This window comes from Stylophora pistillata, chromosome 5, assembly GCF_964205215.1.
Source record: "Stylophora pistillata chromosome 5, jaStyPist1.2, whole genome shotgun sequence".
In the NCBI taxonomy this organism is placed as follows: domain Eukaryota; kingdom Metazoa; phylum Cnidaria; class Anthozoa; order Scleractinia; family Pocilloporidae; genus Stylophora; species Stylophora pistillata.
In genome coordinates this window covers 13761175-13785469 of record NC_142523.1, presented here as the reverse complement: position 1 = coordinate 13785469, position 24295 = coordinate 13761175, and the positions used below count along the sequence as shown (strand labels likewise).

At 38.5% G+C, this 24295-nt stretch overlaps 1 protein-coding gene and 1 long non-coding RNA gene across 3 annotated transcripts; both read right to left on the bottom strand.

The window, feature by feature from the left end:
• Window positions 1-1467: 1467 nt before the first annotated feature.
• On the bottom strand, window positions 1468-3897 carry LOC148730386 (uncharacterized). The gene is made up of 3 exons (XR_016000911.1): window positions 3634-3897; window positions 1890-2033; window positions 1468-1555 (listed from the first exon to the last, which is right to left on the bottom strand). It is a non-coding gene; the product is annotated as an uncharacterized LOC148730386 (long non-coding RNA).
• Window positions 3898-8015: 4118 nt separating this feature from the next.
• Window positions 8016-23976, bottom strand: LOC148730385 (uncharacterized). Of its 2 annotated transcripts, XM_088761040.1 has the most exons (7): window positions 23849-23976; window positions 23240-23334; window positions 22782-22841; window positions 20159-20236; window positions 18195-18263; window positions 13244-13312; window positions 8016-12592 (listed from the first exon to the last, which is right to left on the bottom strand). In XM_088761040.1, exons 2-7 carry the CDS (start codon window positions 23304-23306, stop codon window positions 10347-10349), a joined length of 2589 nt encoding a protein of 862 aa, XP_088617166.1. In that variant the 5' UTR covers window positions 23307-23334; window positions 23849-23976; the 3' UTR covers window positions 8016-10346. The 2 variants fall into 2 exon arrangements, with proteins under 2 accessions (XP_088617166.1, XP_088617167.1); XM_088761041.1 differs by lacking the exon at window positions 18195-18263.
• Between the last annotated feature and the right edge of the window lie 319 nt (window positions 23977-24295).

Below are 24295 nucleotides of genomic sequence, written 5' to 3'. Positions count from 1 at the left end.
CTACATGTTTGTGCCTGTTTTTCTTTCGTCGTTACGGTCTCTTTCATTGTTTAAAATTCTCACCTTGGCAAGTTTCTCCATCGCCGTTAAATACAGGTTTACATGAGCACTGACTCCCAAATTATTGACACATCTGTGCTCTACGGAACAATTGTATTTTCCCGATGTGCATTCATCAACACTTACACAAAATTTAAGAAGAAAGCAATCATAGGTTAAGAACCCTCCTTGATGACATATTTCGTCCAAATCTATAAAAGTGGCCTTATCAATTTTTCTTCTTTCATGTTCGCTCCTTTGCCTGCCTGCTCTCTCTCCTTCTACCCATCTTTTAAGTCAAAATAATTTTGCCTGTTATCTGAGCTCATCATTTTATCGTGAGAAATTTTCTTTATCACCTGTTTCGCACTGAACTCCTTGATATCCAGCAGGACATAGGCAGCGGTACCCATGGTCACCAAATCCCGCTTGACATGTGGCGTGATTAGCACACGGATTGCTCTCACAAGGATTCTGAAAAGGTAAGAATGAAATGGACCAATGTATAGAACAAATCACTAAAAAATAATCAATTAATGAATGAAGGAAGGAATAAATAAATAAAATTTTTTATCAGAGTTTTCTTATTCTTATATTTAAAACTGAATGATGTCAGGTACTTACAAAAATCTCTGTGTATAAAAATCCGTTTTTGTCTTCGAAGGAATCGAGGACTTGTAAGTGTGTCATGTTATTCAGCTCGCATGTGAATGTCCCACCTCCCCGCGGACCGTAGTTGTAAGACACGCATTGTGGTTCAAGATAGCATCTCAACTCACAGATATCCTTGTCTTGCACTTGGTCTGTCCTAATAACGTAATTTTTTAAGATCTTGTTTTTTGTTCCTTCTTTGAATTCAATCACGCGACAATCATCTGAGGGAGGAAGAAGGAATAAAGAAGCCAATGAAAAATATAATCCGCAGGCTATGTCCTTCGTTCTTCAAAGGCAGAACGGGTGGCAAGCTTTTTCATATTTATAGGAGGCAACTGAGTCATTCAGTCAATTCGCCTTCAACGTGAAAGCTTTTTCTAGTCAGTCATTTACCTTTTCACAAAAGTTTATTTCTTCGGACCTTTTTTCCTTTACGAGAAATAGTCGAAGCTAATGCTCTATCTCTCACGATAGGTGAGGGCTGATATCAAACAATTACAGTGTAGAAGATAAATAATTTAGTCTAGGGGAAAGTCATACTAAAAAATGCTAAATAGGTAAATGCCGTCGAAATATTATGATCCTTAATCGGGTGTGGTACCCAAGGCAACCAAAAATTATTCCTTTCTTCTTCTGTTTTTAACATTCCGTTTCTGTGGTAGATAGACTCTGGGAGGTGATTTCTCATCGCACACGGCATAACCGGATGGAGGGCTGACTTTGACATACCCTTAACAACGTAAACTCTTAGGAGCCATACCTGCCATGCTATTTGCTCCACGCTGGTTATTTAGAGAAACACAATCCGGACTGGTAAAGAGAGCGAAGAGTATGAAACATTCCATTTCCTGCAGCATTTTTCCTGTTTAAAACAATGAAAAATATTAAGGCAATTTTACAGAATCTTGGGAAAGTAAGGCGAATTTCTTCGCACGCCGTGGTGTACTGTTTCGTTAAAAAAAACTTAGCTTATGAAAAATATATCGAGCTACCTTCGCCGTCCCATTTTTCAATCTTCAGCAGCCTTGCCTAATTTTATTTTAGTTGTCTTAATCACATTTGTGTGTCACTAACCGGGAATAAATGTATTTTTCCCCTTTCGCTTGTTTGATTGTTTTCTTGCCTAATGTACACTATGAACTGAACATCTCAATTTAAATTCCCCCTCCATAAAACCGTTAACAGAACATCCTTACCTTTCCAGAGGTAATTCACTTTAAAATATTTGGGGTGTTCTTTGTTGTGCGGTTGTCCGATTTTGTTGTCACTTGTATATTTGCAGACCGAATTGGACTGTACTCTCCCACCATTAGCATAACTCATCGGTTGACGCACATCAGCTATGGTTAAACAGCGAGCGAGTAATTAAAAAAACAAAGGAGGACCCACGTACGAAGGGAGAAAAAAATCTCCCTGGCAACAAATATACCTAAATTCTTTTCCTGAGCTTGTATATTGTTGCTTGACAGTTTGAGCCGCTGCTTGATGGTAAACTTAGGTAACAGAACTTAGCCTTTTATTATTATTATTATTATTATTATTATTATTATTATTGTAATTGCGAATGAGTGAATACGGCAGGTGAGTGTCAATTTAGAACAAGGCTGTGAAACTTTGCCAACGTAAATTACTTTGGTCTTCCGCTGCGAGTTCGAATTTCCCTCATGACTTATAAGAATAATGAAAAAAAAAAATTGTAAAAAAAAAAACCTTTCTCACCTTCTCAGAGGAAATATATTTTGTTCTCTTTTGAAAGGTACACCTTTGGAAGGGATGTATCATTTCATTCATTCTTTTTTTTTCAACGTTCAACAGCTATCATTATTAAGCAAACATGAAGTTATTAGAAAAGTATTATCTCGGAGATTCAAACTTGAGTGAATAAATCGAGCATTCCTTGTACTCGAGCTTGACTTTCATTTTTATTTTGTCGCTTAAAATTGAAAATGACAATTTTACACGAAATCTTCTCGGCAGACGTTAATTGGCAGAATACGTTAATTGGCAGAATACAATCTGAAGCAACCACGACGGGGTTCTGTCCTCGTGTACCGGTTCACAAGGGAATTACCATTGTTCTTTCTTTGTTTAGGAGTTATCGGTTAGCTATTGTGTATTGTTTGGTCTTTTGTATTGGCTCTTGTGAACCGGTACACCAGGACAGAACCCACGACGGCGACGACAACAAGGACGTGACAAAAATTTCATTTCATTTATTTCCTTATCAAAGTGTTCTTTATTTTTGCCGTCCTGACTACTTAAGGTCCCTAATGTGATTATCTTATGAGGCGGTAATGGAAAAAATACTGAAAATGAATAAAACGTTGTACGGGATCGTAGACTAGGATAATGGATATCAAACCCTCAATCTTTTTTTCTTATAAGCTGTCAAACGTTTGCAAAAGTTACCACAAAAGCGGTGAAATCATGAAAGCAAATGAATTTCAGCAATAAACGTGTTCTTTGCGAATGACCATTGACGCCATGATATAATTTACCATTTGTGAACTCGAAACCACGCAAACAATTTTGGTGTACGCTTCCATCGGTAGCTGGACTTTTGCAGATGACCATTTATGAGTAAAATTTTTTTACTTTTTAAGAGAGAATAAGTCATTTTTCTCCTCTTGATACAGGAGATGATTCCTTTACAAATGATTGCGCTTGAGGTTTATGTCACTTTCTCTTGATACGAAAATTCGAGCTTCTTGCCGTAACATAAATAGTCAGGACATATCCCAACATTTTGAATCTATGAGTTGGAAATATGAAAGTGACTGTTAGGTGAGAGCAAAACAATTTGGACTTAAGAAATCTAATGAACATCTGTTCAATGTTTGTGTAATTATAATTAACTTTTTTGTTCTTCCACTGTCAATTCGACCTCCACTTATAACTAATAAGAATATAATACAATAAAGAAAAAAAGAAAAGCTTTACCTTTCAAAGAAAATATATTTTCTTCACCTTCAAAAGCGATGCAATGTTTTGTTGTTCATAAACGTAACAGGAAGTTAGAAACTAAGAATATAAGTAAAAAGATAAAATGCAGAAATCCAGTATCATCTTGCAGACTCCCACCGGGTTGACTCAATGCAAACATTCCTTGCCACTCGAGCTTGACTTTTTTTAATTTTTTTTAAGCAGACGTCGATGGGCAGAATACAGCTGGACTTTCCTGATGACCTTAATAAATTAAAAGTGTCTCAGGGAATGAATATATTTTTTCCTCTCGAGAAAGGGGACACATTCAGAGAAGAATTATGCTATTTACCTAATCTTCGGATTACCACGAATTCATGAATAAATAACTGAAAGCTTGCTTCCAGCAATTCGCTTTTTTTAAGTTTTGTTTCGAAATACTGTACAGAGTAATCTCTGAAGATGCAGAATTCAAATCCTAGACGGGGAAGTCATATTTAGAGGTTAAGAGGCTGTCCTCCTAAGGACGGACAAGGCAAATTTCGGACCTTCACCAATTTCCATGATTTTTTTCTTCTGTGAAAGTCGATACTTATATCCCATGAACAGATATCACGTTTATTTTGAACCAGTCTGATTTTTTTACGAGACATTCTTAAAGGTGACCTCAAAAGCACCCAATCCCCCCCGACCTCCATAATTTAGCTACAAAAGTCGAACGCTGGTAAAGCCGTATTCTTATTTTATGCATCTAAGATCGACCTTTTACCATTATTACGTTAACGGTCAAATGATTGCACTATATATAGTTTTCACCGAGTTACAAATTTTTCAAAATACTTTGCCTCCAGCATTGAAGTTTGTGAATGGCGAGGTACATGCGGTTGAAAGCTATTTTCTCCTATATGGAACCTTATCTAGAGTCTAATCTATTACGGCGTGTAAGCACTTACACGTAATAAGTAAATTATGGAATAAGACTTTTGCGCACTCTTTATGACGCGCCATATAGAGCTTTGCGAATTTCGCAAATTAGTCATTTTGATCGAAACCAAAGAGAACCACAGGCGGCCCAAGCTCTCTTTGAGAACCACGCAAGGAACACAATTTGCATATCGATTTATAAGGATTTGTATGGGATTTTCTACAAGATATCTATAGAGATAGTTAAAAGTGAAAATATTACATAAAAATGGCTTACCTTATTCCATACGTGTGTTGTTTGCTCCTGGTGTCGTTATTTTACCGATTTCACTTGAATTAAGCGGATTTTTTTTAATCCTGGTTCTCTGCCACATAAAGAGAAGACAAGACCGAACACTTCTGTCCGACTGGCGGGGGTACTAGACCTGAGGGGACCCCGGGTTTTACAAGAAGTTTTGTTGACAAGTTGAAGTCTAGTACCCCCGCGAGTCTTGGTTGCCAACATGACGAGGTTACCAAGCCGATTTCAACGGTCGTTGTGTCGTGTTTAAAATGACGTGGATGTCTACCATGTTTTAGCGTTTCACTGAGGACACGAATAGCCGCCTGGCGTCGATCGCAGGGCTGAGATTGAGTGGCTAGAGAATCGAAATGAAAGGTCAACCTTTGCCCTTGAATTCTGCGGTGGATTTGTGGCCGTGGGTACATTTTAGCTTGGGATTTTTTACTTCGTTCGGCAGGCTGTCCGGACAGAAGTGTTCGGCCTTGTCTTCTCTTTATGTGGTAGAGAACTAGGATTAAAAAAAAAAACCCGCTTAAATAAAGTGAAATCGGTAAAATAACGACACCAGGAGCAAACAACACACGTATGGAATAAGGTAAGCCATTTTTATTTCATATTTTCACTTTTAACTATGTCTATGGATATCTTGTAGAAAATCCCTTACAAATCCTTATAAATCGATATGCAAATTGTGTTCCTTGTGTGGTTCTCAAAGAGAGCTTAGGCCGCCTGTAAGAGAATGCGATCCAACCAACGGGTAAGTTTGGGAACTGAGAAATTGTTACAAATCAAAAAATAAAACTGAATGGCATATCATATATTGAAAAATAAATCTTATACGACGTTTTCGCCGTTAAATTGGAAAACATGGGTGTTCTAAGGAGGAAAAACCTGTGTTTGTATTCAAACGAAATTATGATAATCTTACAGAGAGATTTAGCACCGCTTTAGCGTGAAACATAAACTCCGTGAGTGGCCACGTGACCTTGTTTTCCCACCATTTTCTTATGTTTGCCGGTCGCGCTTTGCTGATTACAAATAAGAGTAATCTGTTTCGCATTTACAGGGTAAGGAAGATTCTATTTCCTTTTTTTCTCACAGAGAAGAACTTAATAGCCATGGAAAAGGTGTAACGATAGGATTTTAAGTTATCAAGTTCTTTTATGCCAGTGCTAAAGATAAAGAAAACTCAACGTAGAAACTGATACATACATACATACATACATACATACATACATACATACATACATTTTATTGTGTTTTGAGATAAAAGTACAGTAACATGCACGCGGGTAGCTAAGCTAATCTTGGCGTATTTCTAGACGTGATTCTTACAGTGTTTCGTAACTTTTTATACTCTAAAAAAAGCAGTTGAACACCAAAATAGCGCTAACTCGCCAAAAACGCTTCAAAATGGCCTGAGACGATGATAATCAACAAAGACTGAAATCAACAAAGACTGAAAACAACAAAGCAATAAGGTAAATCCATTTTATCATCAAAACAAGACATTTTTTATCTCCTTTAAAGCAAACCGATAACATCCCTTACAAACCTTTATCAATATAAAACGTTGCGCAACACTGTAAGAGTCACGTCCGCTTTTCTAGTAGTGAGCTTGGGCTACCTGTGGCCGAATAGACATCGATCGGATCTACAAATGTCTCTCTGAATGGAGATTCTTTCTCGTGAAAAGCTGCATTTGCTCATTTATTTTGTCCTGTTTTTGACGACCTTATGAATGTGTTACTGGACTATCAAAGGTATGCAGGGTAGTTGTGAGTCGTTATGTTTGCTATTCAAATTTTGCAATAAATACCCAGGCGCAGTGGGATGAAGAAAGACCCATGTTCAGTAACCGAGGAATGGTCCTTCAAGGTTCGTCATCTTTCGATAATTAAAGACATTGCATCAATGTCACGCAGCAAGTCTTTCATACCTAGATAATCATTAACTTTATATTTCTTTCTATTAAATAAAAGATAATCTCAAATTGGACTTGCACAACGGCAATTATTACCTTTGACAATACTGACAAAGATATGGTTCTTGCACGTACGCACCACACCAAAGAATTGCAAGTAATGAAGTGTAACCAGTTCTGTTTGTGTAGACTAAGGCATACACTTGTGAATTAGTGTAGATTTAGTATCATGGAGCGAGAAAAACAATTATGTAATGTCCATGCAATATTTCAAAATGGTCGACACGTCAGTTGTGTAGTACATGGGTGAAAAATTAAAGTAAATGCTGAATTGTGCGTGATTCGTGAAAAGTCTGTTTTAATTCCCGTAAACCGTGAATTATCGATTTTAATTCCGGTGAAGCGTGCACGACACCCCCCCCCCCCCTTTCCAATCCTCGTTTATTTGTGAGGGCAAAAGGTCTGTTTTCACAAAGGTCACCAAAACTATTCTTTTTAAGGCATACGAGGGCGCCTTCAAATTCGTTATGACGGGAGCTCACACGAAGCTAAAGCAGCAAGCTTCACGCTATTTTACCTGAGACGTGAAAAGGGAAGTTGACGTTTGCCGTTTCACGTAAACGCGGTGCTAAATCTCTCTATTATCTGTACGGGAACGTGAACAGATCGATTTTTGGTCGATGGTGAAATCTACTTTGATTCTTTTCGTCTTTTTTGACAACGTTAAGGTTGATGAGTTATCGTAGAAAGGGGGAGAAATGGGGATGATTTACTTCTCCAAACGGAGAGAGAGTAGTATTTTCAAAGAGCTTATGTGCATGATGTCATTTGAGAACTCAGAGAGAACAGAGGAAACAAAAAAATTAGGATTTTGAAAACAAGCTTTCTAATTGTCCTTAAGGAGAATACGCGGTTGTGGTTTCATTCGCACTGGCATGCCCTGAATTTATTTTAAACCTTTCATTTGCTTTAAAAATAGGCAAACATAAACTTCAAATCTAGCTTTCCTCCTCTGTTCGGTGATAAGGACAGGTGGGGTGTCAGTGAGTTTGCGTTTCCTCCGTCGCTCCGAACAGAAAAAGAATGGTTTAACGTTGGAATCAATCCATTAAGCAACAAATTTATAGTAGTAGCTTTCAACCTTGTCAATTACATATTCCACTTGACTTCCCAACAATGATAAAGGAAAGGTGGGGAGGGGTGGGGCTAAGTCTGAGCTTCTGTTTCTTACATCGCCCCAAATATACAAAAATGATTAAGTCAAACCAATCAATCAAACAAATTTATTAATTCAATAATAATTAAATATTTCCCTAGTTCGTCACACACTGCATATGACCATATGACTCTCTATAAAAGTTATTCTATTGTTAAAAACTTAGAGAAATTGATATAAAAACTTGTTAACCGATGAAGTGCCAGAGTGTCTCTGAGTCTATCGCTTCTAAGTGAAATTTTCTTCGATCTATACACCGAATGCAAATATGGCGTTCAATTTGAGTTGCCATTGTTCTGGAATGACTAGCCTCTTACACATGTGATAATCCTTTTGTATTTCCACGTGAAGACGAGGCTAGTGAGTCCAGAATTCAAATTGGACGCAATTCAAATTCAATTCAATTCAAATTGGATGCCATATTTGCATTCGGTGTATACGATGTTGATTAACAAAAGCTTAAAAGCTTATGAGCCTGCTATAATAGTAATTGTGATTCTAAAGAGGAGATAGAACACCACAGGAAAGCTTACGGTTGCGAACAAAATCTACTAATGGGTTACTGGTTACTCAAATCAGTTGCCTCACACGGGTTAAAGATACTTAACTTTGGATTTTTAAAGATCCACAAGAGATCAAGTAGGTGATTAAATACTCATAAAATATGATGAAATAACTCAGCTAGGTTCATATATACAAAAAACACTGCTGACAAATAATGTCGCACACTAGTCTAGTTTAATACTAGTCACACACTAGTTCCACGCTTGCCTAAAATGCTTAGTTTTGATCTCAAAATGCACCAAAAACTGAGTTGGTGATTTAAAGGGCGATGAGACAATTAGGCAAAGCCTTATTATAACATAACCAAAGTAAAGCGCGCGCTCTGATTGGTCAATTTAGCGTCCCCCATTTGCCCATGGGTGTACGCTGCTGACGTCAGCAAATGCAAAGACTATTCTTCCGCGCGCGCTTGTTTTTTTCTGGTCACGTAAGATTTGTTGAATAAAAGGGAACTCTTTAGCTACAATATGTTAATGTTATGTTATAAAACAAATGGTAAACACCACAGCGTACACTATTGAGTTATGGATACACTTGGGAGGTTTGCTAAGCACTCAAGAAGCTAGAGTCGCTCTCGGCTATCGCCGAGAGCGACTCTTACGCTTCTTTCGTGCTTAGCAACCTCCCGCGTGCATCCATAACTCAATAGTGTACGCTGTGGTGTTTACCATTTGTTAAAGATACCATATACATATAGACTGAGAGGGAGGACTCTAAGTAGTGACGTTCGGACCGAGCGTAGCGAGGTGCATGCGTTATGAACGAAATTTGAAAAGTTTGTTTTAAAAATAGAACGTAACAGACTGGCATGCGCGGGAAAAGTATTAGAAAGATTCTGCGGTAAAAAAATTTAGTCACAACAAGAAACTCACAGTTCATTAAAAAAGATGACTTATTTTCTCTTTTTTCTTCACTGCCGTCCGTGGTTTTTTGTAACAGCTGCGAACAAAAAACTGATGTCGCCGTACAAAATAATACATTCGGGCCGGACGGCTTCCTCCGAACCGGCTTACATCAACCCGTCCGGCCCTAAATACGACTGCTTTGAGATTGCGCAAGCGGCGCCGGACGGGGCAGAGGGTGAAAAAGAAAAATAACACAACTACCCTCTTTTTACCGAGAATTTGATTTGACCCACTCTAGTCTAAAATGCTCAGTTCTGGATATTGAAAGATCCACAAAAAAATCCTGTAGGTAACCGAATACGCGTCAAAAAGGCTAAATTACTGAAAAGGTAGCCTGGGGATACCAATAATACTAAGCACAAGATGTTAAGTGTTTGAAATTTCTCACTCAAGTCTGATATAATCTAAACGTTTTTCGAAAACTACAGGAAATTTCCATACGTTCTCTGCATATTTTTTTTCGTGCTGTGTTGGCATGGAAAAGATAGAACTTAGTTTTTCTCACCCTACCTTTGCATTTGCGTTTGCTTTGCCTCGGTTCACAATTGTGGGAAGCGAAAGCAAACGCAACTGCAAGTTAAAAAGAAAATGAAAATTTGTCATTACTTACGTTGACGCTTGCATTTTCATTTGCATTCTTTTATTCCTTGACGCTTGCCTTTGTATTTACAGTTGCGTTGGGGTAGTCCACACATTTAGATCCTTGCATTTGCATTTGCGCTTGCGTTTGCGTTTGCATCACACGTGTGAACCAGGCATAAGGATTAAAAAATACTTCCTTTTTGTTACCGGGTATTCGATTTGACTCACTCCAGTCCAAAATACTTACTTCTGGATCTTAGCACATGCATTGCTGCAAAATCGTTTTCAAGTGGTAGTTTTGTTGAGACTAATAGTTTCTGAGAATGTTAAGATCTACCCTAGTTTAGGTAGTATAAAGTCTCCACACTTGTTCATGCCGTCAGGTGGGTGCCATTTGCGTTGCTCATCCAAAGCCTCATTTACAATCAGTGCCATTCCCTCAAGTTGGTGCAATTCCTTGTGACAGTGAAGAAACCACTGGCCTGGATTATCAGAAAGAAAATTGATGACAACGTAGCCTCCTGCAGGGACCATAACTGTGTCTTTTCTGATCGTGTGGTTAGAAATTGGAAACGTTTTCTCTATCTTCCATCTTGGTCTGGTGCAACTGCTGTTCACACACCCTTCTTTAGTACAGCCGATATCATCGCAGAATATATCACTATTTGGGGTTTGAACAAAACCAGTGGTGTCGTTATACTCTGGATATCCAACGGCAACAACATGAAACGTATGGCCATGGAGATGAATTGGATGAGCACTGGGGGTAGCACCAATTGATGAGAACACCATTTGAATAGTTTTGTTATAGGGAATGTCGATCACATGGACACATGAGCACTCGAGTGTTGATGGATTGCAGTCAGCCGTACGGTTGCAGATTGTGTCATATGTTTTAAAATCGTCATATTGGGTTTGAGGTGGAAAGGAGGGAAGAATAAAATTGCGCCCATTCACTGAACTAGTATCGGATTGGCCTTCAAAATGAAAGTTGACGAAATGGCTGCAATTTGTGCATCCTTTGGTGGGGTTTGCATCTGGAAGCTCCTCAGGTGGAGTGGGTTCGAGTAAACGCAGGTCGTGTACATTAGTACAACTAATGTTATATGAATCATGAAAGTTCTTAAAAGGGCAGTTCACAGCTCTGCATTTATTCTCCTGGGTGCACTCTCTGCGACGAGATCTGTTTTTTATTTTTTCATATTCACTCGAAGGTACATTATCATCCGGATCCCAACCGTTGTCATCCTGTTCGTAGTGCAAAATAGCCTCTGCCACATGTCCTAATGACTGGTAAGGTGGCCCACTCCTAGTTTGATTAATTTCCATAGTCTCTGCACGCATCCAGTAGTCTGTAAGATTTAGTTCGTCATTTGCACTGAGTAAAAAGTCATATCTCTCTCCAGGATGGATCATGATGTAATCAACATCTTTTACGGGTTTAGTCCAGTAGCCGTCAGTGTTGACCACAGTCAGCTTATGGCCATCAATGGAGAAGCTGTAAGAATAAAGCCCTTGGGCTCCAATAAGCCGAAAGCGATATCTCTCTCCGGACTTAACAGTGAATATACTCAGTCTTGTTTTATTGTATTTAACGTCATCATGTCTGCCTTTGCCATTTATGATTCCAGAAAAGTACGGCATAGGCCCAGCCCCCCCATTGTCAAAACTACGTGTACCACTATACTTTTGATCTGCTCGAGTAGGTACTTCGCCATGGGGCTTGTCTGGATAAAATCCCAAGGCTGCCTGGGTCTGTGTGAACAGGTCCAGGGATGCCTCATGTTGCCAGTCTAAAAGCGTTAAGGTGTGTTGATGTGGATAGTCTTTAAAAGTAATATTTAGTTCAGTTTGGATTTCCTCCAACCTTGTTTTATTTTCTTTGACTATAAGTGCACCATAGAAGCCATCTGTTCTTTGAGCACCACTGTGAGAGTGGTACCAAAACGTTCCAGAAGGTCGAGCGGTGTAATTGTATGAAAAGCTCGATGAAGGTCCTATCTGACATTGAGTGACTTGCCCTACACCATCCATCCAAGGTGTTCCTTTCTGATGCATCCCATGCCAGTGAATTGAAACACCTTCAGTGGTGAGATTGTTATGAACATGAATAATGACCCTTTGACCTTCATGAACTATTAAGGTAGGTCCAGGAATTTGTCCATTGACGGCTATTGCCATGCGGTACGTTTTGCCATCTACAAACTGAGGATGAGTGCAATTGGTGCTCTTCTGTATTGAACATGTTCTGTTATCCTGGAGCGGTGTAAGTGACCCATCGTCTTCAAAATAATAAATTACTCCTTGGGATCCTCGCATCGCTATTCCTGTAGGTTCATCCACTGATAACTTTTGATAGCTGGTGAAGGTTCGAATTTCGTCGATCTCGAGGTTGAAAATACATACACTTTTATTTTCATGGCATTCACACGTTGGATTTCCGTATTCACAGTTGAGAGTTTCCGTATTCTCAGTTGAGAGTTTCCTCATTTCTGATATTGTGCCTTCCCAATCCACATACCGGTCTTCCCCAGTCTCGTGAAGGTTCCCTGCCTTGTCTCGTACCTCGTTCAGCCCGTCTAAATAGAAAGAATGAATTGAAATAAGAGAGTTAGCTTTGGAATATTAAATTGGTGGCAGGAAGCTGTAACTATTAGTTGTGCCTCAGGGAATATTCGGTCAGTAATAGGGGTATATCGACTCATATCTCCCACTTTATATTCCACTTTGGACGGATGTGGAGTGGGAGTGCGTGGAAAAGAGGCAGGTCAACAATTTGGAAGTTTAAGAACTAGATACATGACTTGTTGTCAATCTAAAGTCGCATCCTACTGAGATCATGCACTTTCACTTTAGTTTGTTGTCCTTCTTAGAGCGAACTATTCTCGAGTGACTTGGTTGATGAACCATTTCAAGCATTTTTAACCCGGCTTAAAACGCGGCTACTTTTTCAGCTTGATCGGTTGAGTACTGCTAAGTTGGGAAAACTGAACCGCCAACTGATGTCCACATTGTTGAAATCTATTGCACGTAGAGTCTTTTTCGAAACTTTGGAGTGAAGGACAAAGTCAACGCTTAGTTTGCTTGCACAACCATGGCCTCCGTCTCCCCCAACCATGTCTAGTTAGAAGACATCTTTCATTGCTGTAAGTAACTGAAATAACCCTGAGAAAGCTAAGATGGGAAGCTACTCATTGTCAAGTAGATTTTCTGTTCAGGAATTTACTCACTTTTTCCAGAAGTCTTGGAATCTATTTGGGAAAACACTCTGGAGTTCTCGGAGACGTCTTTAGTTTTGTCTGAGGAAAAATTTTATCATGTATGAGGATCTTCAATAAAGAAATAGAATTCATAGACAGTCAGGTATCAGAAAGGTTATAACAAATATATTTCTAACTACAATATGATGGTGGGGGGGGGGGGGGGGGACAATTTACCAGCTACGCTCCCATTGGAAAATCCAATACTTACAAAAGGGGCAAAAATTATTACACGCCTCTCCTTACTAAGGGGTCGACAACCCTGCACTCGACATAATACAGTGGAACCTGGAGTAAGCAGCAACTTATTAAGCAGTCACCCTGTATTAAGCCGTCGATTGTTGAAGTCCCGAGTTGTTCCTCTTTATTGCTGTAATTTGAACTTTTTAGCGGTCAGCCCCATAAAGCGGTTGTGGTCATCCTTTACAAAGTCCCAACGGCCTGTTTGTATTGTTTTCCACCTATCTCCAATGGTTATTTGAAACGCAACCACTCAAATAAAACTGAAAATAATCTTTCAAGTACAATTTAATCCATGTTTATCTCCAAAAATCATTATTAGTAGTATTTTTGAGCGTTTTTATGTAAATCAATTGTTCAATTAAGGCAAAACATGGCGTTTTACATCGTTCCTTATAACTGGTAATAAGCGAACAACCTGTATTAAGTGGTCACCCCTACATTCCCCGTGGGTGATCGCTTACAACAGGTTTGACTGTAAAAAAGAAATATTGTAATTAATTCTACTACGTTACTTAAAAATCCCCCCACACACTCCCCCCTCTCTACCAAACACTGTTGCCTGATATTAGTGACCATTTTGAAACCCTAATGGGTAAGAGGGAGATATAAATGAAAGGTATAAAAAAACTCAATCAATAGTACAGCATGCAGAGACTTGCCACTTGTTCTAGCTGTAGTAGTCATTCTACTGTGCCCTAATCACCCATGAACGAGTTTAATGAGAGCTAATGACAATAATATTCTCCAGTGTTACTCGGTCTTTTCCCCACAATAAAAATTATAGTCGCAGCAGAGCACTGATAGAGGTGATTTGGGTATTTCGAATCAACAGTTCATGGTTAAAGCCTTAAGCTATTCCCTTCGACTTGACAAGGAGAGAAAAACAGATCACAACGCCCAAATATCAAAAGTTTGAAACGGGGATAAAAACACACCTAATCCTAATGGTAAAAGAATGCGTATTCGCCATTTCGTGTTATTTCCCTACTTAGTAGTTTGCGTACAGAATGTCTGAAAGGAGGACCATTTCATTAAAAAATTGTCCGTGAGCTTTTTTTTTGAGATTGTGTTGGAACCAATCCTCTAGTAACAGATAAGAAGAGAATCGCTTTAAAAAAATAATAATAAAAAATATTAAGGTCCGCAATGCGTACGTGTGTCGCTTACGAAATTGAGCTTCTTTTTGGTGTCTGGAGTTTTATTGAGTTTCTTTTAGAAGTGCCAATATCTCATTACGGTTAGATAGTTTTTAATGTTGTTCTTGTTTATCAATAAAACAAGATAACTGGCTTACAATAGTCCTGAAACGTTCATTTTTTAAGTTGAGGGTTAATGGCCAAACTTTGTTATGGAGGTCTCATTTTGACAACAAAGATGGCACATGTATATTTAACTTGAGGATTTTAGGAACTTAAAAAAACATCAGCATCATCTCCCATAAGGCCTGATAGATTCAGTTATGATTTTTTTTACGCAACAAAGCAGAATTGAGTTCTGAAGTTTGTGGGTTAATTGTCTTTGCCTAGGAAAGTGAGGTAAAATTAAGTCTAGGGAAGCATTTCATATGAATATTTTTGGCATTTTGTGTACCAGAACACGAGAACAAAACTTTGCAGAAAAGGGCCGGAAAATTAGGGAAATGATGTAATCTACACTAGAAGCCAGTAATCAGAGACATAACTTAAACCTAACAGAGTTCAATGTACAGGCAAATGAAATCAATGATGGTATCATATGATTAAAAGTAATAGAATTTTTCAAGTTTTCTTATTATTGAAATTGTAATTTCATGCCAGTGTGTTTCTCAGATTTTAGCTATGTGGAGACATGAAATGAATAGGTGTACTTAACATCATCACGTAAATGGTCAACTTAACATACTATCAAAATTTGTCTTTTAGCTGAAACCTTGCAATTTTGTTAGTGGTCATCAGTACATAAAAATATCCAAGCTTTTGTTTATTTTGATCAGCTACCATGTGTATTAATCAGCACAACCAACTTCGTGTAAATCTGATTAGTTTCTAGTGTAATCTATTGTTGCTGAGCCTAGTTTATATTGGTAATCGAGTTTTGCACTGGTGATACATGAAAAAGGCACCTAGCTGATTTCAGCCAATCAAGAGTGTAATTTTCATGTATATCAATATTGTGATGAATTAACCACAACCAAACCAGTAACTGTAAAGGAGTTGTAGTCTACCAAATAAAGGCCTAATACTAATTGCTACCAAGTTTAAATATCAATGTTTATCTGAACCATTATGAAGAGTGTCTAGAAGACTGCCAAGCTTACAAAAAGTCATGAAATGTGAAGATCTGAATAATTCTGGACATTACTTGGAAAACATAGTACTAATCACATTTCAGTTGTAACATTAAACTGCTAGGCTCTTATAAGCTATGGAATATAGGCTTTGTAGAAAATGATTTTAACTTTCTCTTAACACTAGTAAATCTAACTTTGTTATTTTCCATCCTTACCAACGCAAATTGGACTACATAGTTCACTTGAAAATTTATAATAACGATCTTAAAAAAAGTGTATCTCTAGAACAAAAAACTTTTGTGAAATATTTAGGAATTCTGATAGATAATAACCTCTCTTGGAAGTATCATATTGATTATATCTCATCTAAAGTTAGTAAAGGAATTGGTATAATTGCCAGGTTAAGACATCTTGTCCCATTTGCCACACTTCTTAACATCTACCGCTCCTTAATTGAACCCTATATCTCTTATGGTCTTATTGCCTGGGGACAAGCTGCTAACACTCATTTAAATAAGGTTCTCATTTTACAAAAACGTGCTCTACGACTAATGTATTTTGCGGATAGCAAAACTCATAGTGCCCCGCTATTTGTTAACTCCAGAATCTTACCAATAACTATGCTCTATTCTCATTTGGTTTCCACTTTGATGCATGACATTGATAATCACCGTGCCCCGTCTAATATTTCTATGCTCTTTCTCCACTCCGAGCAGGTTCATCACCATTTCACAAGATTCTCAGCAACGGCTAATCTATACGTTAAAGCGTCTAGAACTAACCAACTTTTATTTTCTTTTGCTAGAATAGGTGTAAGATTGTGGAATAGCATCCCAAAAGAACTTCGTATTAAAAACAGAACCCCGTTTAAGTGTGAACTTAAAAATCGCCTGTTAAAACTTTTGGAAAATGAGGAGATGAATGTTGATATACGCTGCTCAGAAATTTGTAAATATCTCTTGATAAAGTAACTCTTCGTTTAAGTCTTGTTCAATTGTATTATATATCTTGATAACTTTGCAATTGATTATTTAATTATTCAACGGACTTAATTTTATTTTATTTTATTTAACAATTGTATTTTTATTTAATGATTATCTTTGTTTAATTGTATCGGTATGTGATCATTAGCAGAGACAGCACTTGTTTTAGAAGGGTGGCCCGCCTAGAATAGCTTGCTAATTGCGGGTCACCTAGGACTGTGATAATATTGTATTGCTAACAAATAAATAAATTGAAAAATTAAAGATTAAATTGAAAAAAAAAAATTAAAGATTTGTGAAAACCAAAACATCACATCATTCCACATTTTGTGTTGTCCAACGACTTGTTTCAATACCGGCAAGTAAAATCATACATTTAAATAGAACATCAAAAGCATTAAACTCCAAAAATGATCCTTAAAGCGTGATAAGATATCCTTTGTTTTCACGAAATTGTCATGAGTGCCAATCCTTGACCGGTATTGTTCAATATCGAGATTCCTATACTTAATTTTGTCGTTCTGAAATATGCCTCCATGAATTCTCAACAGTGCAAGGAGAATGCAACTAATATACTGCTTATTTCGCTTTATGGCACTTCCAGGAGGCTTCAGATACTTTCAAACACTTTAAAACGCTTTCAGACACTCAGTGTTGCAACCCGCACCAATAGATCCAACCGACAGTCGTTGGCTTGCGAAAGTTTAATGACTCTTTTCAATGTAGCACAACCCGTACCGGAGATTCAAGCAGTTGAATGTTGTCTTTTAAGAGCGTAAAAGCTCTTGCACAAGCTGCAGTTATAACACAAGCCGGGTCTAGGTATGTTGAATAAAGGCTGAAAGTTTCTAAAGAAACTGTGGTGCTGCGTCGGTGGTGGTAACAACATAATTTGGTTATATCAACTAAGTTGAAATTGTAAATTGGCCACCGTAACGAGTAAAAAAGGTGACGTTTCGAGCGTTAGCCCTTTGTCAGAGCGAATGCGGCTAACGCTCGAAACGCCACCTTTTTTACTCGTTACGGTGGCCAATTTACAATTTCAACTTAGTTGATATAACCGAATTATCTAGGTGTGTTGGTTTGTGTGAGGGGCACAAACTCGAGATACGATCACCAGAAAAAAATTACTCAAGACCACGCTTATAACCAAGATGGCTGACTTAGACTAGTATTCAGTCCGACAATAGACCATGTGACAGGTGCTTGACTCTCGTGCACAAATAAATTAATCAGATCGTGCCATAATGTGGCTACACACTCTGGCCACACAAAAATTAAATAAAACCTAAATCCCTCGACTTTTACACTTATGTCTATTACCTGGCAAAGTTTCTTTAGTTGTTACTAATTTCAAATCACAAGAGGCAATTTTGGCGAGATTACTCTAATGTCTACAAAATGTCTTGCTCATTGCTCCACTTACCTTTGTCAGAAATTTGGAAATTCTGCTTGGGAAATTCCCTTGAATTTTCGAGATCTCCTATGGGTATGTCTAAGAAGAAAGCGAGCAATAATTAAATGAAAACCAAACCAAAAGATTAGAAATTAAAAAAAAGAATGATAACAAACAGCCGGACTAACCACAAGCAAAGACAGTGTGGCCGAGTGGTCAGCGTGTCGGACTCGCAATCCGCCGCTCCTGGGTTCGAGTCCCGCCTTGGCCACTACCTGGATTTGTTTCACGGTAGCTCCGAGTTCAAATCCTCGGTCATCCTTGTAAATAGCCAACTGGTTTGCTTTTGGCCAGATGGGATTCTTAATAATGTTATTTTCATTTTGAATTAGTTGTTTGGTGGAAAACCTGTAAACTAGCTTTCAGCTAAGTGTTTCTCCATGTTAAGTTGGCTTGTTGGCTCAGTCGGTAGAGCACTGCACCGGTATCACAGAGGTCATGGGTTCGAATTCCGTACAGGCCTGAATTTTTTTCAGGCCTCCTTTTCAGTACTGCTTAAGTAGTGTTCGTTACTGCGAAGATCGTTCTCATACTCGTTCTTCAACCTCAGTTCCGTCTCCCGGTTAGCTCAATTGGTTAGAGCGCTGGACTGTTGTGCGGGAGGTCGAGGTCGATCGTTCGAGCCCCGGCCGGACCAACACTCAAGGTCTTAAAATAACTAAGGAGAATGCGCTACCTTTCTTTAATAAGAAATAGATAGACATTCTAGTCTTCTCGGGTAAGGACGAATAAACCGTAGGTCCCGTCTCCTGCATCTATTAATTAGATAATTTGGTTAGGCAGGGGACGTTAAAGAACCCACTCACGAGATTACTGTGATGTGGTCTGGCCTGTTTACTGGGAATTGGGGGGAGGGGGCATCTTCAAATAAGTTTCCTTCGATTGTTTGTAAACTGCTGATGCAGTCTGGCCAAAGTCCCCCGAACAGTGTTGTGATGCGCATTTGATCATATCGACATGTTAATTTGCGCAATATAAATATTAAATTATTATTATTATTATTATTAGTTCAAATATATGAATTTCATATATTCACAAACGTACACTCCGTAGAGTACAAATATCACGCGGTACTTGTACTCTAGAGAACCGGTTAGACAGGTTTTCTCGCTTCGCGCAATCGACGATTTGGACTGAAGGTACAAAAATAAATGGCGCATTGTCGTGTTCCTGATTCTATTTTGTTCAATAAATGAAGAAATTTCCTGGTTGTCGAACTGTTTTCTTTTGTTTGATTCATCTAATAAACTTGGATCTCTATTTGTCAGCCATTCCGACTATTAGTGGTCAGAAATATGATTCAAATTGTCCGCAATTTTTTTTTCGTAACTTCAATCCAATTCTTCGCATGCACGATGCGAGAAAACCTGTCTAACCAGTTCTCTGGAGTACAAATACCGCGTGACATTTGTACTTGTCTAAGGCGTTATTTATGCTCTACGGAGTGTAGTTGGATAATAACATCTTTTATCGAAGAAAACAAACATGGCAACACGACAACGCGAAAATTCCGTTCCGCTTCGCATACTTCTGTCACACACTCCCCCTAGATAAATATCCGCGAAGTTCGTTCGCACTGAAATAAAAATTTGGCGTATTGGATAATAAATAACTTATTGGATGTTTTGGTGTGTCTTAGCGCTGAGTATTTTACTCGTTATTTGTATTTTGACTCGCCCTACGGGTTCGTCAAGTTACGGCACAACTCGCAGAAAAACTCAGCTCAGATATATTTATCCTGTGATCTATGTCACTGGGTGCTTACCATACACAACTAGTTACCTTCTCGAGCTCTAGGAATGACACTGAATCTAGGGTGGCACGTGCGCATTCATGCGATCTTTTGGCCGCCTTCTGGTTTACAGCTTTGCAACTTTGAGGATCCCATAAGCGTATGCGCGCCCGCTATCGCCCCAGGCTTTCAGTAGACTTACCAAATGGTTCCTCTATGTCTTCTATCACTCCATCTTCTTCATCCCCGTAGTCATCTTTTTCTGGCTCACGCGGGAAATCTGAAGGAAATAAATAAAGTGCCATGAGTTTCTTTCAAAACGTTCTTACAAGTTTCGTTGGAGATCAAGTTCTATCTACATAATTAATTCTCAACAGAGATGTATTTGGTTGTACCATGTTTTTGACAGTATTTCGGAGAAATTGTTGAGTTCCTTGAAAACCTGAGCTTTGACGTTGCAAGCATCTCTAACAGACTGCCTAGTGATAACTGATAGTGCATAATAGAAACGAATCCTAGATTGTAACCACGTAGTATGGACTGTTCCTGAAATAACTAAGCATTTAGATGAATTCCACAAGCATTATGGCCTCTTACGGCCTCATTCGCTCCGACGAAGGGCTAACGCTCAAAACGTCAGCTTTTGTAATCGTTACTGTGACCATTTACCATTTCAACTTTGTTGATATATCCAAATTATTTCGTTACTCCCACCGACGCAGCCCCAAACAGTTTCTTTCGAAACTATTAGCCTTTATTCTTACGGGTAAAGCCTAGCCTATCAGAACCCTTCATTCTCAGTGTATTTTTCGTGGATCCTGATGAGACTGTAGCCATACAGGTGAAATAGGGATTCAACGATACATGAAACTCAGAGAAAAAATGGTTGAAAAAGAATTTTTTTCAGATATCGATAAATGACAACCTTTATTTTTTTTTCTCAGTTCGTGAGCGGGAAGTATTCTACAAATCGTGGGATGTGATTGGTTCCGCGAGCAAGTGGTATTCTCCTATCTGGCCCGCACACAGCGGGCAGTATCCGTTTCGCTTGAGTCACTTTGCAGAACATCTCAACCTTCGTTGCAATTTTTCACAAATATATCTCAATTTTCCAGCTGGGTAGAGTTTTTTTTTAGTAAAGACGGCGGTCACGAAAGACAAGATTTACACACACCATTGCAGAAAACAAACATGCCGACTGACATCTCCAAAACACACATTTGTATTCGCTTACAATTTGACTTTCCTTGATATTTTAAAACGGAATATAAGTAAATTTTCGAAGATTATTCGTCGTTGGAATTAAACAATACTTTCCGTAAGATCTCTGAGAGTTTTTTTTTTTTTTACGAGAAGATCGTCGTGTGTGTTCGTCATACTAGTACTGTTGTTTATTTAAAAGCGTACATGCGCTTTTTTTCCTCTTCAATTGACAGGTGTCACATGGTGACAGTCACTTATCCAAAAATGTTTCAAAGTTTGTTCGGAAGCCTTTCGGTTACCTTCACAAATAAAATGTTTTGGTTAAAGCTTTCCCTTTAATTTGAATAACATCTGTTTTCTATATCATCCATTCGCTAAAAATTGTCAAGTTTATCGAGGATTTTCCCAGAATTAAACTCGTAATTATAGCGCTAAATCCTTGGGGTTCTTTTGGCCTACCCAAGACCGCGGGCACAGTTTTTCCCAGTACAGACCTCCCAGCTGGTGAATGACATATATTTATATGGTCCTATAATATTGTTCATCGATATGTCTTGAGCCAATTACTTCATCTTCCTTTCCCCGCCCTCCCCCAAAAAATGCAAGGTCAGATAATGTTCGAGAATGATACGTTTTGCCACAGCTTGCAGGTTATAGCCAGGTTTCTGATCCGTTTTAATGAACTGGTGAGGGGAACAATATAATGAAGAAAATGAAGGTCGCGAGGCAGAAGGGCAAAAGTACCTCTCACCATTGTCTCCCCTCTCCCCTTCCCCCCCCCCCCATCTGCACAAGCCAGAGACAAATTAACAATTCAATTACCTTCGCTCCACAATGATACAAGACTTGCAGACATAATTAGAAACAATGTTTTTCTATTAGAAGACTCGTGAATTCTCAGCAAATTAAAAATTAACAAGATAAGTCTTGTCACCAATATGAGGCGAGAGGCTGTTCTCAACTGAGCACTATTACTTTTAGATGCATATCATGCTTCATTGATTTTTGCTAAACGAGTGAAATACCTATCGCAAAATAAAACTTTATGGGCGAGTAAGCAGCTAAAATAATTCCTCGTAAGAGTGTTGGTACCCGACCAAAAAACAAAAGATTTAAATAATTTTCCCAAATGTAGCCAGTTGAAGAGCAAATAGATAATTTTAATAATTTCTGCTCCACGCTAATCAAAGACTTGAAACAAAATTAAAATTGCAAAGTGCGCTGTATTCAAACTCGTATTTAAGAGCAATCAGAATATAACTATACGAGCATCTGCGAGCATGAATCCGAAGGTCTGGAGTTCGATCCATCATAGGGACATGGAATTTTTTCTTTGTCTGACGCCCGTAACAAGATGAAAAACATCTTTCTTAATTCATTTTCTGTGTGGGTAGGCTAGAAGCGTCTTCCATCGCATCAATTACTTTATCTGAGAGGTGAGAGTATTTGCATCGTAAGGGAGTGTTACGTACGAGTGTATGTCATGGTTATAGCTTTTCTAACCAAGCGATCCGATTTATGAAATGCCAGATGATCTGCAATTAATTCCAAAGGCGACTTTTGGAATCAAATGAGGAACATGTATTCAACTACGAATGAAAAATAATTTTAAAGAGACTTACGCATAAATTGTCTGTTATATTCAGCATCTCTTGGATCCTCCCGAGACTTGAAGTGTGCGGCTAAAAAATAAGTGAGAGTTTTAGAAGAAAAAATTCCATGTAAAAAGTAGAGTAAAATCCTTTATTTAAACACGATAAGTATTGAAGCTATGCAACTTGTGGGGTCGTGCGACTGAGCTGAGACATGCTGATAAGGTTGCAAATTGTGTTCTGCAAAAGCTAGATTCCCAAACAGAGCTCTAACACTTATGACGAATTCTATTATTTAGGGAGGGGGGGGAGGGGATTCAGGTCGTTTACCTGATTCTTTAAGGCTCTGTAATATTCTGATGATCCTTATTTATTCAAAGTCCTTTTCTGTAGCCCCCCCCCCTTTTATAATCTGTTAGCGATGACTGACCCCCCTTCAATTCTCCATGAAATCCATGCGATATCCTCAAAAATCATCAAACTCGTACCTGAAACACAGCATTCAAAAACACAAAGAGCCGCAAAAGCAAACGCTAAAACTATAGAGATCTTCATTGATGTTTCCGTTTTACCGTCTTGGATGCTTGAAAGAAGATAAGAAGATTCAGTATGAAGGATTGGAGGAGATTTGTATCATTGACACAAAATATCAGCTACGAGAAAAGACTACTGCAAAATTCGATTGGATTCGGCTAAAAAGATTAAGGCTTGACTTGTGCAGACCAGCTTTGTGCAAGTATCTGGATGGTAGAAAAGATCGAGGCACGAACGATGTCATCCACCCACCCCTCCCTCTTCTTCAGCTCTATGCCCGAAGGCCTAAAAATATGTTTCTTTTCACTCAAGGATAAGCCAGGCGAACAAATATAATAACAAGCTAACAGCTATCGTCGAAAAGAACCCAGTCAGAGAGTCTAACTGAGAAATTAGGTATCGCATAGGCCTTGGATAAAGTTTCGCCAAAGAAAAGTGCACTACTCTTCGAACAAAGCAACAACCTGTTTGAGAAACTACCTGCCGGCCATCGAAAAATCAGCTTCGGCTATTTTCTTGAGCAAAAAGAGAATGTAAGGTACAGAATAAAGGATAAAACCTACTTTGTACAACTTGTCACAAGATTATGGTAGCTGCTTGAGTTCTGCTAGGTAGCTCGAACACTACTGAGCAACTTGTGATCAAGAAAGAAATTGGACAGCCTTTTAAAGGGATTTTAATTGCATAAACAAGAGTCTGTCATGTAAATTCCACCGTGGGAGAACGCTTGAAGCGAGATAAAGACAAAAGTTTTGTTGAGTGTTTTTTTGCTTACAAGCGTCTGAAATTTTTGTAAGATCACGTACTGTCACCCCCCACTGCACAAGGATCAAAAAGCTTCTGTTTCCCTGAGTATACTAATTACGTAGCTCCGCAGAATTAAACCCAAAATGTTGTTCATGCTTAAGGACTTTTGAAAAAGTAATTTTGACACAACTAACATGGCTAAGATGCCAACCGACGTGCCTCTCTTTTGAGCTGATGGTGCTAACACGCACTTGTTTCTTTCT